The sequence below is a fragment of the Diabrotica virgifera genome, chromosome 3 (assembly GCF_917563875.1).
Source record: "Diabrotica virgifera virgifera chromosome 3, PGI_DIABVI_V3a".
Taxonomy (NCBI): domain Eukaryota; kingdom Metazoa; phylum Arthropoda; class Insecta; order Coleoptera; family Chrysomelidae; genus Diabrotica; species Diabrotica virgifera.
In genome coordinates, this window is record NC_065445.1 from 4,670,960 (window position 1) to 4,689,056 (window position 18,097).

Here is an 18,097-nt window from a genome sequence, read left to right on the forward strand (position 1 = left end):
AAGCTATAACATATTATAAAAATCACTCAAATGGGACAACAGGTTTAGGAAATACGAGACATAAAAAATGTCCCATTTTTAAGGTGGTGCATTAATTTTTGTGCTTAGTGTATATAGAATTTTGAAGAAGCGTTGCTATCTTAAAGTGAAAGAATAATAATAATAATTCACGGAGGAACTATTAACAATAAAAGATATGCAGATGACACGTGACTAAAGCAAGATGTGCTGAATAACTGCTATCTACCTAATGATAACAAAGAAAACAAGTATAGAAACAAGCATACATTTGGAGATATACTGATAGAAAGGGTTGATAAATAAAAATACCTAATAGTCCAGGGCGCATCTGTTTTTAGATGGACGTTGAGAGGTGACTCAAATTTTTTTGCAGAAATTGCTTGAAAATAAATCAAATAATAATATTTAAGTTATGCTCCCTCTCAAAAAGGTCCGGAACATTGTTTAAATAATGAAAATGTCAAAAAATGAAGGAAAATTTCGATTTCTTTCTTCGTTTTTTGATTATAACTTTAAAAGTGTTCATTTTCGAGAAAAGTTGTACTGACATAAAAGTTGCGTAATTAAATTTCCTACAATATAGAATTGGTTAACAATTTAAAAAATAGTCACCCTAGTTGCAAAATAGCAATAATTGCGAAAAAACCATACAAAAACAAGTATTTGCATTTTACGTTTTCAACCATTTATGCTACACTTAGGACCTTCATATTTCACCCAGAAAAACTTTACGATATAGTAAAATAATACTGTAAATTTCATTAAGATCGGCTCAATAGATTTTGCAAAATAAATTTTGCAATTAAGCTTTCGCAAAAAAAATTCATTTTTTCAAAATGTTACAGGACTGAAAATAAAGCAGATAGCAAGTTAATTTTTTTTTACAAATAGAAGAATACCGTACCTTTCATTTGCAATTTGCAAATTTAAAATCGATTAGTTACCACGACGTCAGAAATTTTTTTAAATAAACATTAATTTTTGGTGCTACGCGCAGGACAGCGGTGTTCGATTCACACAAGTTGATTTCCACCAAAATGTCTTCTAATCTTTATCTAATATATTATTTTCTTACTCTATATGTTGTTGTATGTTCATATTTTAATTCCACAAAAATCAAACTAATTTGATTATTGTTTGTGAAAAATTGTTTAAACAATTGCATATGTTTAAAAATAATACACATTTATTTTCTAAGTTAAAATATATGAACAAAGAAAGTTTTTGCTAAAAAAAGTGTTATTTTTTTGCGTATAGAAGTGTACTGTACCTTTCATTTGCAATTTGCAAAATTAAAATCGATTAGTTACCACGGCGTCAGGAAATTTTTTAAATAAACAATAATTTTTGGTGCTACGCGGAGGACAGCGGTGTTCGATTCACACAAATTGATTTCCACCAAAATGTCTTCCAATCTTTATCTAATATATTATTTTCTTACTCTATATTTTGTTCTATTTTAATTCCACAAAAATCAAACTAATTTTATTATTGTTTGTGAAATATTGTTTAAACAATTGCATATGTTAAAAATAATAAACTTTTATTTTCTAAGTTAAAATATATGAACAAAGAAAGTTTTTGCTAATAAAAGTGTTATTTCAAAGGATAGAGTATGTGTTTTTATTTTGCAATAAACAAATTTATTTATTTATATCGAAATGTAATAAAAATTAAAATGTATAAATCATTATCAAAGGTCATTTGAATGCCCAATCAGAGCAAACTATCCGCTGTCCTGCGCGTAGCACCAATAATTAATGTTTATTTAAAAAAATTGCTGACGCCGTCGTGTTAATCAATTTTAATTTTGCAAAATTACATATAAAAGGTACAGTACATTTCTATATGCAAAAAAAATTTCAACTTGCTATCTGCTTTACTTTCAGTCCTGTATCATTTTGAAAAAATGATTTTTTTTTGCGAAAGCTGGATTGCAAAATTTATTTTGCAAAATCTATTGAAACGATCTTAATGAACTTTACAGTATTGTTTTACTGTATCATAAAGTTTTTCTGGGTGAAATATGAAGGTCCTAAGTGTAGCATAAATGGTTGAAAAACGTAAAATGCGAATACTTGTTTTTGTATGGTTTTTTCGCAATTATTGCTATTTTGCAACAAGGGTGACTATTTTTTAAATGTTTAACCAATTCTATATCGTTGTAAATTTAATTACGCAACTTTTATGTCAGTACAACTTTTCTTGGAAATAAATACTTTTAAAGTTATTATCAAAAAAACGAAGAAAAAAATCGAATTTTTCCTTAATTTTTTGACATTTTGATTATTTAAACAATGTTCCGGACCTTTTTGAGAGGGAGGATAACTCAAATATTATTATTTGATTTATTTTCAAGCAATTTCTGCAAAAAAATTTGAGTCACCTCTCAACGTCCAAATGTACTAATATTTTTACAGATGCGCCCTGGTCTATAATACATAACTTGGATTTCACAAAATAATGATCAAACGACAGAACTAAGGGCTAGAATAGAAATAGTACGACATACGTTTGTAAAATTGAAAACAAATACGTTTGCAATAAAAGCTTTACATTAGAACTGAGAATAAGTGTCCTGAGATGTTACGTGCTTCCCTGAACGAAAGTTGGATACTTAACCAAGAACACATAAATAAGCTAGTCATTTAAAATGTGGTATTACAGAAAGATGCCTAGAATAGCATGGACGCAGAAGAAATCGAACACGGAAGTATTGCGAGAAATGGGCAAAGAATACGAAATAATAAACACAATAAAAATAAGAAAGTTACAATATCTGGGACACTTAATGAGAGGACAGCCACCGCGCCACCCAAGTAGCACCGAACGGGTAGATTAAGTCTTTTAAGGGTGCTTTAAAACTTTAGAATAAAATTAAAATTAAAACCATTTGGTTTTTAAGTAAACCTTAAGTCGCGTTTACACGATGGCAATTGGCGAGGCAATTGTCAGAAGATAACTGACTGGCATGAAATTATTGTCTTCGTGTAAACACTTCAGGCCAATTGCCTTGCCAACTGCCCTCACAATTGGCCCAAAATTCAGTTGTCTCCGGGAGTAGACTGAGGACAATGAGCTGCGCTCAGTGAGCCCCCCACCACTCGAAATCTCAATTGTCGCGACAATTGGCGCCGTGTGAACGGTGTAGGCCAGTAGTGCTGTCTTGTTTTTTGCCAGTTCCCTCTAGATGACGAGCAGTCGGCCATGTTTTAGCTGTCTACTGCCATGGCAATAGTTGGCCCCGTGTAAACATCTTCTCTTTCAACTGGACTGGCCTCCGACAATCCGCAACCACGTGATGACAATTGTCCAATGACAATTGTCTCGCCAATTGCCATCATGTAAACGCGACTTTAAGTTTGAAATACAACCGCTTTCAGCGTAAAAGGGCCAACTCTGAAAGAGGTCAATCAAACCAAAAATAAAAACCTTCTTAAAACTTTGTTTTCTTAAGCAACTGCTTTTAAAGCTGCTGTGAAGGTGCTTTTAAAGCCATGTTAAAAGACACTTAAGTGCAGACAATTTTTTAGCAAACTTAAAAAAGTTTAACAATAAAACACTGAAAACGTTTGTTTTCTATACTTCCACAAAATTTATTATAACTAAGTGACTACAGCTGTTTCGGCAGATTGCCTTTCTCAAGTGATATAGTTTACAATGTGTTTGCCTTTTTTAAGTCTTCAACTGAAGAGGTTGAGGAGTGGGGAGCTGTTTGTCTCGAGTTGGTCATTCAGAATTATATCTGTATTTTTCAGTTTATTAATTTCCATAGATTCTAAAAAAGATAGCTTAAGGCCTTTATTTTGAATATGCAGAATTTGAAACTCTTCATTGAAAGAATGGTTATGATCTAGAAGGTGAAGTGCGTATGTAGAAGTGTCTGTTTTTCTATTGTTGAATGCCCTTTTGTGTTCTGCTATCCGTTTGTCAAAAGTTCTGCCAGTTTGACCGATGTACGTTTTCGGACAGTCACCACAAGTTAGTTTGTACACACCACTCTGTAGTTGCTTTCTCTTTCGGCTTTTATTGTTCTTAATATATTTGTTTAAGTTGTTGTTAGTTCTGAAAGCTGGTGTTATTCCTTTCTTTTTTATGTATCTGGCTATTTTTGTTGTTATCTTGCCAGTATATGTGAGAGAGCAGAAGGTACTGGGTTCTTTCTGTGGTGGTGGGTACACTAATTTCAGGGCTTTCTTATGGAGTTTTTGGTTTAAAATTGTGTTAACTGTTTGTTCGTTATAGCCGTTGTTTACTGCTATTTGTGTAATGATGTTTAGTTCTATCTCGAAGTTATTTTTTGTCATGGGAATTTCTGTCAGTCTATGTATCATGCTATGGTAGGCTGCTAATTTGTGTTGTGTAGGATGGGATGATGAATTGTGTATAGTTGTGTCAATATGGGTAGGTTTATGATATACGGAAAACTCATGTTTGTTGTGTAGTCATTAAATCGTTACATCTAGAAAGTTTATGGAGTTATTCTGTTCTGTTTCTATTGTAAACTCAATATTATTATGAAGTGAATTAATATATGATAGAAATTGGTCAAGTTGTCTGTTAGTTCCTGTAAAGCACACTAGTATATCATACTAGTATATCTGCACCAATATAAGAACTGTTTAAATACAGGATGTTTAGAAATTGTTGTTTCAAGTTGGTTCATAAATATATCTGATAGCAATGGGCTTAGAGGATTACCCATAATAAGCCTTCACTGTTGTTTGTGTATATTTGATTATTGAATTCAAAATAGTCTTGATTTATGCAAATTTCAAGAAGGTGTAAAATTTCAGATGCAATGATTGGATTTGTACTATTATGGTCTAAAAGATTCTTAACTAAAACAAAAGTTTCTGTAGGAGGAACACTAGGAAAAAGATTTTTTACGTCAAATGAAATTAGTCTGGAGTTGTTGGGCAAACGGATAGCAGAACACAAAAGGGCATTCAACAATAGAAAAACAGACACTTCTACATACGCACTTCACCTTCTAGATCATAACCATTCTTTCAATGAAGAGTTTCAAATTCTGCATATTCAAAATAAAGGCCTTAATCTATCTTTTTTAGAATCTATGGAAATTAATAAACTGAAAAATACAGATATAATTCTGAATGACCAATTCGAGACAAACAGCTCCCCACTCCTCAACCTCTTCAGTTGAAGACTTAAAAAGGCAAACACATTGTAAACTATATCACTTGAGAAAGGCACTCTGCCGAAACAGCTGTAGTCACTTAGTTATAATAAATTTTGTGGAAGTATAGAAAACAAACGTTTTCAGTGTTTAATTGTTAGATAAAATGAACTTCCATCAAGTAACGGTCGAATCCATCAATTATTTAAAAAAGTTTCTTAAATAGAGACTTTTAAAGACAATTTACAATATTAAATGATTCTTTAAACCCATATACTCCACATAGGCCAACAAATTTTTACATGTGTGATGATAGTATGATTTGTAACCATAAAATAATAAAACGAACTTGGTTATTTCGGATTGTCAAGGTAGAAAAACACTTGCGCACCCAACTTTATTGATAATGATTACAAAAATAGGTCTAAATAACTCACGCGCCCTAAAATTTCTGACTTTTGGCTATTAAAAATAGAAACAATAAAAAAATTAAATCCGAAAAATCTTAATTTGAAAGAAAAATAATTTTATCTACAATTATAATGTTTTATTTAATGTTAAAATAAATCGAATTTATGTCTTTAAGACGCTTATTTATAATTTTTATGTAAGCCTTATATTGTAATCTATTATGGCTTTCAGCATTTCCAGAACGCAATAATATGGCCGAAATCCAAACAAAACTATTTGGTCTATCGTCAGAGAATTATTAAGATCAAATGGTTTTATTTTATACCTTTCAAAGAGCATATATCCTACATAAAAGCAATGTTGCCTTGGAATTAAAACCGTTTAGTTTTATGCTGCTGTCGATAATGCCACTCGGTTTTAATGTTAATCTAACCTAAAATCGAGGCGTTGTAGTACTGTGTGTGCTGTATTTTTCTTTTAAAATGACCAGGGCCCAGAGCACGCCAAATAGAATTCTATTTTGCAGGCGTCACAAAATAGAAATTCATAATGGGAGAATCGACGGTTGCTAGGCAACGTGACGTCACTAAAATAGAATTCTATTTGGCGTGCTCCCATAGCAGTTCGTTTATATTTTAAGTACTTGCGACTTATTTCTTCCATACTAACTGTACCTCCACTTTTTACAACAAACTTCACCACTGTTTCGCTCTAAAATAAATGGCCGACCATTTTGGACATGAAAGAAGAGGGGATGCGTTGTTTCTAACAAGAAGCATAGTTTAGTCTTTACGATAACCAAATTGATTCAGTTAAGAGCGTTTGGTTTTAGTATAGCCTACTAATTGCTTTTAAGAAAGCAACTTTAAAGAAAACTAACAAAATAGTTTTAAGTCATATGTTTTACTGACGTAACAGTCTTGAGATCAACTAGTTTTAATAAGAGGTTTTATTAGTTATATTAGGACAATCTTTAAAACTGCAATACAACTAAAAGGTAACAAACTAGAATATAATAAAACCAAACAGTCTGGAAGTTCTCCATAAACCTGATTGGTTTTAAAGTGAACTGAGAATAAACCATTTTAAAACTACAAGAAGACAAATTATCTAATAAGCTTAATTTCTTATTTGAAACTCTTATTAGATACTTAAAACTAGCGGAATGGGACGTTTCATCGCCGCCGGTTCATCGCCGCCGTTTCGATGCCGCCGGTTCATCGCCAGTCCATTTCATCGCCGGCCGTTTCATCGCCGGCCGTTTCATCGCCAGTTAGTCAGTTGATCTTGTATTATGGGAGATGACACAACACGACGTTAAATTCAGTTCAAAACTTATGACAAATAAATAGATAAAAAATATTATTATATTAATTTACTGTTCTATTTCTACTTCCCCTAAATTTGATACTAAACAGTATTAAATTTGTAGTGTTAAATTATATTTTATATTATAAAAGTTTAAAAGTCTATTAAAAGATTAAGTATGGCAACGGGAATGGTCATATCTCGCATTTCCTAGAATTCCTAATTAATACTAAAAATATGTGACAAATGTGACAAATGCTTAACAGTTTTAAAGTTCTGGCAGTATATCTACAAGGTAACTTTAAAAACATTATCTTCTTATTTACCACAATAAAACCTTTATAAACCTTAAATAAAACTAAAATGTTTTTATTGTGCTACTTGGGCATATTATGAAATATTAAGATTGATAATACGTGAAATATAAGAGAATGAAGGAGTATAGGAAGAAGGAGATTGTCATGATTGAAAAGTTAAAGGGACTGGTTTAAATGCAGTTCCATAGGATATTTCAGAGCTGCAGTAGATAGAGTAAAGATAGTGATGATATCCAACCTACGATTGGGAGACGACACTTGAAGAAGAATAAGAGGAAAAGGACAATAAGATTAAGGGTGAATATTGTATCTAATCGTAATGAAAAATTCATATTTGGTTAAACATTTTATTATTATTTTAAAATTAATATAGAGAATTACTCGCAGTAGCAATCGTCACAAGAATCACAATATCCACATGATCCGTAACAATGAAAACAATAAACATTACAAAAGATGTCGGCACAGCATCCTCTGAATTTTCCTAAAACAAAAACAACAATTTTTATTTCGCACGATCTTTATGTATCTATACGTTTTTAACTACAGACATATGCTTACGTCATTCAAGATTTCTGACGTCAGGGCGTTGCCAAAACATTAGAATATGATTTTTTATCATGGCCATGTTTCTTTTACAGTGAGAAGTTAGACATCATTACTTGTCAGAGATATTTTTTTTATGTTCTTGTTTACTATACAAATAATATCTAAAATTCTTTATTCTAATTAATGATGTTAATTGTTTTTCTTTACTTGTCGAAATAGTCGGAAATAGGTCATATTATAATATCGACGATAAAGACTTAAGGATCATTTCAAACCTCTACCAAAAACCAAAAGACTAAATTTAGAAACATCTGGAAAAATCAATATCGAGAAGGGAGTAAGACAGGGATGTATCCTGTCACCTCTGCTGTTCAACGTTTACTCCGAGAAAATATTTAAGAAAGCATCGGAAGGCACCTCGGATGGTATAATTATAAACGGGCAATGTGTAAATAACCTGCGATACGCTGATGACACGGTTATTCTGGCTGATAATGCTGAAGCACCGCAACGCCCAATGGACCAAGTAACGAGAGCTTTAGAGAATTTGGAATAAAATTGGATACGAAAAAGACAAAAACGATGGTCATCGGCAAGCACCAAAACAGAAGGGTGAAGGTTAATGTCGACGGAACAGATCTGGAAAGAGTAACAAGAATAACGTACCTTGGAAGTAATCTTGATGAAATTTGGGACCACTCACTAGAGATAAGAATATGTCTGGAAAAGGCACATACAGTGTTCTACAAAATGCAAAAAATCTCATTGAGAACTAGAATAATTAAGTGCTATGTTTTCTCCACCTTGCTCTACTATACGGCGTTGAAGCCTGGACAATAACAGAAGCAATATAAAAAGAATCCAAACATTCGAACTCTGGTGCTGCCGTGAAATGCTCAGAATATCCTACATGAGCCATACGACGAATGCGGATGTTTTGCGGAGGATGAACAAGGAGAGAGAGCTTATGCTTATAATAGAAGAACGGAAAGCACAATATTTTGGTCACATCGTAAGACATCAAAAGTATGAACTGTTACAACTTATAATCAAAGGCAAAATCAATAGCAAAAGGGGGCCGGGAAGAAGACGTAATTGGCTTAAAACCCTATGACAATGGACGAATATGACCTCCACATAATTATTAGGGGCGGCTGCAAATAAGATTAAATGGGGAAATATAATTGCCAACGTCAACAGGCAACAAGCCTAAATATATTAATTAAAAACAATATGGCAACGCTCTGACGTCATAAACTTTGAATGACGTAATCGTGTTTTTGTAGTAAAAAGATTATACCTCAATATTTTATTAAGAATACATACCCTTCTCTTCTTTTAAAGTTTGCAAAAATGTTTGATCGGTCTCTAAGGCATATTCCAACAAAACACTTGCAAGTGCTTTATATGAACTTCTATCTTTTTGTGGAGCAGCTGAAATGTAGGCAACCAAAACGGCCAAAAGGAAGTAGACGTATACGGCTTTCATTTTGTTTAATTTTGTTTTTGATTTATTGAGCTTGAGGAGAATCTGAGCTGATACTGATCCGTTTAGCGATCTTGTCATATTTATATGAAACATTTTGAGCACACGACCGCTTATAAATATCAAAACAAATAATGATTTAAGGATTAAATGGTTTATGACGGAAAAATTTAAATATACGATCAAGGAAGTATTTTTTTCAACAACAATTAATTTAAATACAACTATGTAGAATGCAATATCCTCATGTAAATAAACAAATCGTCCTATATATGCATACATATACACAAATCGGAAAAATCTACGAATAATTCTATAACATAATAAAATTAATAAAAATATATTCACGTGATCATTTAATTTCACAGGATGCGTTCGAACACAGAACGGAAACACCAATTACATAAACATAGAAGGAGGAGTGCGTCAAGGGTGCATTCTGTCCCCTCTATTATTTAATGTCTATGACGAACATATCATCAGAGCTTCTCTGTAAGATCGCCCTGAAGGTGCCAGAGTCAATGGAATCATCGTTAACAATGTAAGATATGCCGATGACACCTTAGTATTAGCGGAAACAGAAGACAACTAAAAATATTGATAAACATTGTTATCAGAAGAAAATCGCGTCAAGATATATTTGATTTTATGAAAATTGTTACAACTAGCCTGCTGCTTCCCTACTGCTGTCATTTAGATTTCTCTTTATTTATTTGTAGAATGTATTGAAAAACAGCAATCACGAATTTTGTCCACATTTTCCACCCACCCTGTACAATATCTACCACAATCAAATTAAAAAGCGTGTAAATCCATTTATTCACACGACCGCCCAGATTATTAATACTCGCTTACAGTAATTTCATTGACGACCTATTTACGTGACAATTGCCAATGGTTTCATAAAAGATTTAAACAGTTTCTACATTATATCGTATTTTGCCTCTGAGAATTATGTCATAATGTAAGTTTTAATAAAAGAAATACATTACCAATAGAATTCATCTACCGAATACTTCATCAGTGGGCAAATTCGTTAACGGGGTGGTTTTGGGGTCGCTGATCACTAATATTATGACGGCGATTGTCAGGACAGGTCTATCCTCCAGGAGTTTTGCAGAAATTCGATATAAAATCAGGGCAAACTCGGTACTTGGGTTTCAGGTATCGCTGAATATGAATTGTATGTCGTCAGTGGTCTTCGAGACACCTGGTACCCAGGAGGGAACTAGTCTACAGTAGTTTTATAAAAATTCGATACAAAATCAGTTAGTCCTGTTCCTTAGGTGCCTCTGAGACAATCGCTGACATGATATTAGTGTTCAGCGACCACAGAAACCCAACGAGTAACGAGTTTCCATTTATTTCATATCAAATTTCCATAAAACAACAGGAAAGGAGGCCCATCCCGGATACCAAATGCATCGGAGACCATTGTCGTGATGATATTCGTATTCAGCGATTCTAAAACCCCCGGGCAGCAAAATTGAAATCATTTCTCATAAATTATATTCCAAATTTGCATTTTTCATCACTTCAAAATGCATTTTCCTAGTTTAATAATGCGATTTTCATTTCGTTGCCATCACTTGCGTTCACAAAGTTTCCTAAGGCTCTTATAAACTGAATGTAAAAATGATGAAAAGGTTAAACTAATGGTGATGTATATTTGTTCAAAAGCCTCTGCCTTTCAGTCACTAATTTTTTGCAAGTATACAAACAAACAAAACACAGTGAGAACGTACGCAAACATAGACACATATATGATAGCCCAGTGGATGTCACATTATACAGGGTGCGCCAAACCTCTGGTCTTCTTTGATTACGGCTAAACTATGAGATATACAAAAACATGTTTATAACAAAACTAATGTGTATCAAAGAGATCTATAATTTAAAATTATTTTCAATTATACAGGGTGAGTCAGAACGACGGTATGAACCAAAGTTGTATTTTTTTGAATGGAACACCCTGTATATTAAATCATTTTTGAGTATATTATTTAAAAATATGAAAAATTTGTATAAGGTCTTATAGGCCTAAAGTTAATAATTTTCGAAATATTTACATTTTTATTGAGAAAAATGGTAATATTTATAGGGTTGTGGATTATGTTTCCAAGGAAATAAAAATTTAAGTGATAGGTCAAAGTTTTTAAAATATGGTTTTATTTTTAAATAATTTAATATTTTTTACTTTTAGCCATAAAATATACAGTGTGATCACTATTTGTAAATACAAAATTTTCTCATTTTTTTAAATGCGACACCCTGTATATTAGTTTTGCGTTTTGTAGTAAATATTACAACCTTTCTTTTGGTATAAGGTTGTATGTACCTAGCATGTTTCGTTTTGTAGATATTTTAAAAAAACTATAGATTTTACGTTTTTGCGGATTTTTTATTTAAAAATTTTTTTGCAAAAAAAATAATTATAATCTGGTTTTAGAAACATACACTAAAATATAAAATATGAAAATAAAAACGTAATTAAAGATTAAAATAAATCGTATGCTAGTACAATTCAATTGAATTTAATAACTTTAAATTATTTTACAAAAAATATTTTACCATATTAATGAATGCATAAATTAGTTACTAAATTAAATAAACAACCAAATTTTAAATCAACCGTAGTAATTTTTCTACTACAGCAGCTTTCCTATACCAAATTAATTGTTAGTTAAATTGTATTTAGTTAAACTTTTAATTTACCTTTTAAATTTACTTACATACATCTTGAGAATATAAAAATTATTATAAAGTATGCTTTGAAACAAATGAATGTTAAATGTATCAGCCAAATTATTTATTAATATAAATAGTATTTACTGGTGTCACAAAAACTGGTAATACTTTTGTAGTTGAAATTTTTGTAACAATTTTTTATATTTTAAATTTTAATTTTTTAACCGAAAATTTTTTGGATATGACATTTGTTTTGGGCGAAACCATTAGAAATTATTACCAGCTATTGTGACACGAGTAGGTACGTAGATACTATTTACTTCTTAATATACTTCCATAACGTTCATTTGTTTCAAAGCATACTTTATACGTTCTCAAGATGTAGGTAAATTAAAAAGTTATTAACTGATCTTACTCGTAAATACAATATAACTAACAATTAATTTGGTACAGGAAAGTTGCGGTAGAAGAATTACTACGATTGATTTAAAATTTGGTTGTTTATTTAATTTCTTCTTCCTCTACGGCACTACAGCCCAAATTGAGCCTTGGCCTCCTTTATTTTTTGCCTCCATCCTTGCCTGTCTGTGGCCGCTCTTCTCCATACACGGACTCCTAAAAGGGCTTGTGCGTCGCTGTTTACTGTGTCTTCCCAGCGCTTTCGTGGCTTCCCAACTGGTCTCTTTCCTTGCATTCTAGCATTCAGTGCTCGTTTTGGTAGCCTATCCTCTCCCATTCTTATCACATGTACGGCCCATTGCAATCTTTGTAATCTAATGAAGTTTGACAGGGGAGTTTCCTTATAAAGTTGATAAAGCTCGTTGTTGTATCGACTTCTGAAGATTCCGTTTTCCCTCACAGGTCCTAGTATTCTCCTAAGTACTTTCCTTTCGAATGTGTCGAGTTTGTTTTTGGATGTTTCTTTCAGCACCCAGGCTTCACTGCCATAGCATGTTATTGGTCGTATTAAGGTTTTATAGATTCTCATCTTTGTATTTCGGTGGACACTTTTAGACCGAAATATATGGGAGAGGGCAAAATAAGCTCTGTTTGCCTGCGTTATTCTCTTCCGTATTTCTCCATCTTCTGATCCGTCGGCATATATTTCTACTCCCAGGTATGTAAACTTTTCAACCGTTTCAATGTCATCTTCATGTATGTTTTCTGGGACTATATTTCTTCTCGTCTGAGTCATTATTTTTGTTTTTTCTGTGTTAATTTCCAGACCTAGTATTTTTGTTTGTGTTTTTAACTCTGCATATGCTTCCTGTGCTCCTGTTGATGTTCTACTCATAATATTAATATCATCAGCATAAGCGGCCAGTTGAACCGTTCGGTTGGTCAGTAGATTTCCTCGTCCAGTTTGCATTTGCCTAACCGCATACTCCAGTGCCAGGTTAAACAATGTTGGGGCCAGCCCATCTCCCTGTTTTAGTCCCTGCGAAATTTTGAAAAAATCTGTCCAGTGGTTTTGTATTCGTACACATGCCTTCAGCCAATATATAGTATATATAGTATAGTTTGTTCCTTTTGAACTTTTGACTGAGTCGTATGCCTGTTTGAAGTCTAAAACACGTTGTGAACTTCAATATCGTGTTCCCATGATTTGCTCAAGATCTATTTGACTGTAAATATTTGATCCAGTGTCGATCTTCCCCGTCGGAAGCCCGTCTGATACTCTCCACTCTCCAATAATATTTTCTGCTAGTGGTTGGATCCACTGGTTTATAATATAAGTGAGGACTTTATATGCTGTACATCAGTGGTGCTCAGACTTATGCTGCGTGGGATCTACCACATAAACTTCAAGCTTCTAACGATCGACTGATAGTAAAAAAAAGTTTCATCCATTGTAGCTTTAATGAGTCTTATTAACTTGTGTGGTATTGCCAATTCAGCCAATATATAGTATAGTTTGTTCCTTTTGACTGAGTCGTATGCCTGTTTGAAGTCTACAAACACGTTGTGAACATCAACATCGTGTTCCCATGCTTTGCTCAAGATCTGTTTCACTGTGAATATTTGATCCAGCGTCGATCTTCCCCGTCGGAAGCCCGTCTGATACTCTCCAATAATATTTTCTGCTAGTGGTTGGAGCCGCTGGTTTATAATATACGTGAGGACTTTATATGCTGTACATAGTAGAGAGATTCCACGGTAGTTTTTGCACTGGAGTTTGTCTCCTTTTTTATAGATCGGGCATACTATACTTTTCTTCCAGTCGTCGGGTATTTTCTCTTCTTGCCATACCTCTTTGATGAGCGAGTGGATGTGACTTGCTAGGTGGTCGCCACCTACCTTATATAGTTCTGCTGGTATTTCATCAACTCCCGGAGCTTTATTGTTTTTCTGGGCCTTAATGGCTTCGAAAACTTCCTCTATGGTTGGAGCTTCTCCTCCATTCTCTTCTACGTAGATCATACCCATTTCATCTTCCATGTCTACTTGAGTTCCAAGTAGTGTCTGAAAATAATGCTTCCAGGTTTCTGTGACTTTCTGTTGGTCACTGATTATTTGCCCACTTTCACCTTTACATAGACTTGTTTGAGGTTTATACCCACTTTTTATCTTTTTTAGGTATTCGTAAGCCACTCTAATTTCGTTGTTTTTGAAATTTTCTTCCATTTTTTCTATTTGTCCATTTTCATAAGCTCTCTTTTTATTTCTACATGTCTTGTCCGCTTTCCGTCTTGCGACTTCAAATAATGTTCGTCTTTCCCGTGTTCTTCTTGTTATGTACATTTTGTGTGCTTCATTTCTTTCCTCTATTGCTTGTCTGCACTCGTCATCAAACCATGCTGCTCTTCTCTCCCTTTTCTTGTTTCCCACGGTGGACGCTGCTGCTGTCAGTACTGCTGTTTTGATATTAGTCCATTTGTTTTCTATGGAGTGCAGTTCTAGCGTCCTTAACTCATTTGCGACTTCTTGTTCGAACTTCTCTTTACATTCCTGAACCTTCAGTTTTTCCAGGTCCAGTTTGTTTGTTCTTTGTTGTCTTTCGTTTCTTTTCCTGTTAACTCTGCATCTAAATTTGGTTTGTACTAAAAGATGGTCTGATCCACAGCATGCTCCTCGTCGTGTTCTCACATCGGAGATACTACTGGCTACTGGTTCCATCTGGTGAAATCCATGTCATTTTGTGTATGCCTTTATGTGGGAAGCATGTGGAACTTATAACCATGTTTTTACTGGTGGCAAAATTTATCAAAAACTCCCTATTCTCGCTTGTTTCATTGTGCAGAGAGTGTTTTCCTATTGTGCCATTGCGGTTCCTTGCCTATTTTAGCATTCATATCACCCATTATAATCTTGATGTCATTTTTTGGCGCATTATCATATACTATCTCCAGCTGTTGGTAAAAGCTTTCCTTTGTATGTTGCTCTTGATCTTCTGTTGGACAGTGAATGTTTATCATTGTTAGGTTGAAGAAGTGGGTGCGAATTCTCAACTTACATATCCTTTCACTGACTGCCTGGAAGTCGATGATTTTTGACTTAAAATCATTATCCACCACAAATGCGACTCCACATTCTTTGCTTCCTTGTTCCTTCCCACTATATAGAATTGTGTGCGTCTTAGTGTCCCTAACACCTTTCCCCAGCCATCTTGTCTCCTGAAGAGCAGTAATCATGAGCTTATATCTTTTTAGTTCTTGCAGAAGTGCAGTTTGAGCTCCTGGTCTATTTAGCGTCCTCACATTCCAGTTTCCAAATGCATAGTCCATGTTTCGTAGCTTGAGTCGTTTCCGAAAGTTCCGTCCTGTATTCCGAGGCAAATGTTCAGGTTTCGTAACAGTGTTTTTTTTTCGGGAGTGGGTTGTCAGCCCACTGCCCAACCTTCCTCCTTTATCCGGGCTTAGGACCGGCAGTGGTGACTCCTGAGCTACTCGATTCACCCATTTGTCACCACAGGCGGAGTTGTTTATTTAATTTAGTAACTAATTTATGTATTCATTAATATGGTAAAATATTTTTTGTAAAATAATTTAAAGTTATTAAATTCAATTGAATTGTACTAGCATACAATTTATTTTAATCTTTAATTACGTTTTTATTTTCATATATTTTATATTTTAGTGTATGTTTCTAAAACCAGATTATAATTATTTTTTTTTGCAAAAAAATTTTTAAATAAAAAATCCGCAAAAACGTAAAATCTATAGTTTTTTTTTAAATATCTACAAAACGAAACATGCTAGGTACATACAACCTTATACCAAAAGAAAGGTTGTAATATTTACTACAAAACGCAAAACTAATATACAGGGTGTCCCATTTAAAAAAAAATGAGAAAATTTTGTATTTGCAAATAGTGATCACACTGTATATTTTATGGCTAAAAGTAAAAAATATTAAATTATTTAAAAATAACACTATATTTTAAAAACTTTGACCTATCACCTAAATTTTTATTTCCTTGGAAACATAATCCACAACCCTATAAATATTACCATTTTTCTCAATAAAAATGTAAATATTTCGAAAATTATAAACTTTAGGCCTATAAGACCTGATACAAATTTTTCATATTTTTAAATAATATATTTAAAAATGATTTAATATACAGGGTGTTCCATTTTAAAAAATACAACTTTGGTTCATACCGTCGTTCTGACTCATCCTGTATAATTGAAAATAATTTTAAATTATAGACCTCTTTGATACACATTAGTTTTGTTATAAACATTTTTTTGTATATCTCATAGTTTAGCCGTAATCAAAGAAGACCAGAGGTTTGGCGCACCCTGTATATGTATATTTAATGTATGTTGGTCCCCCTTTTTATTTTAACTTTTAAAAAATATTGAATGACTGGAATCCTAAATGCAGATCTTTCATTTCAGGATGACATGTTTTTAAGGTATTTAAATGTATGTAAGGTATTTAAAAACCCATTTTTTTCTGTTTTGCAAATTATTGTATCAAAAAGTTGACATTACAATATGAAAGATCAGGTCTTGTGCGCTAAAATCGGGTCACTGGATTCAGAGATATACCTTTTCAAAATAGGGTAAAAAAGACTATTTTTGATAAAAATACGTAGACCTACCCCCTACCCCCTCCCTAGTTGCCGAAAACTAAAAATATTACTTATCTATAAGATACACTTAATATATTTATAGTTTCGTTATTTCCTGACCGTGAATTTTTAAATAGAAACTTTATAATTCCTGGGTTTTTCGGTCTTATAAATAAACCGCTTTGTTATGGCTTAAATGTTTCGTCTAGTTGCCATTTTCAATAAGCAATTTAATTAATAATAAGAAACATTACATAAACAGAGCACTAAAATTTACATTGCACTTGTTGGCTTGGCGTTTTGTTGTGGAATCCATTTAAAATATAATTATAAAATACGAAATTATATTCCATTAAAATGAAATATATTTAAAATTCTTTACAATTAACAATAAATAAACAATACACTAACGGCTTAATTCAGAATTTTCCTTTTCTTAGCTTCTTTTACTTGTTTTTATACAAATTAATAAATACCGTGAATAAATATAAATATAAAAATATCTTACATTTATGAGGAAAAGCACTGAAACGAAGCACCGTACCCACATTTTCAATTGACACTATGAAACGAGAATGACACTGATAATATTAAAAAAATAAAAGTGTGATATGCATAAATAGTTTGACAATCCCTCTTTAGACTTTAAGGTTGGATGTTGAAACAACTAGTCCAGTCGCTAACATTGCAAGTCAATATTTTTATCGATACTGAAATATCAAAATTTATAGCAGTTTAAAACGTATAACAATCGTAATAAGAATAGCAGAAGTATTACAAGTTTAATGTAGATATTTAAGAAAAAGACAGTTGTTTTACCCAACGTATCTATTCTCTTGCAATCTGAATTTTATTTAGAAATGGGCTAGGTACCAGAGAGGCGTTATTTGTTTTTAATGTGTTTGCTCAAATATGCATACGTAGATATAAATGTGGATGTGCATGGCAAAGTAAAACATGAAAAATTAGTCCAAATTCTAAAGACAAAAACATAGACAAAAGGAACTAAGAATAATAACAAAACTTTACTGGAATCAAAGAAATAGACATCATATAATAGATAACGAATCCAGTTCAGAAATTGAAATTAAGAGAGGAGTTAGGCAGAGATGTATTATGTCTCCATTTCTATTCAATGTATGTAGTGAATACATTCT

The 18,097-nt window shown here is 32.7% G+C and overlaps 2 protein-coding genes across 2 annotated transcripts in view; both read right to left on the reverse strand.

The window, feature by feature from the left end:
* Nucleotides 1-17,585, reverse strand: part of LOC114326596 (uncharacterized) — a 79,752-nt gene extending 62,167 nt beyond the window's left edge. Inside the window, exon 1 of the mRNA XM_028275009.2 lies at nucleotides 17,449-17,585. Coding sequence (XP_028130810.2) covers nucleotides 17,449-17,490 — 42 coding nt within the window. The 5' untranslated portion in view covers nucleotides 17,491-17,585. The remainder of the gene's footprint in view (nucleotides 1-17,448) is intronic.
* Nucleotides 1-18,097, reverse strand: part of LOC114326594 (uncharacterized) — a 363,687-nt gene that overhangs the window by 103,766 nt on the left and 241,824 nt on the right. The window lies entirely within an intron of this gene.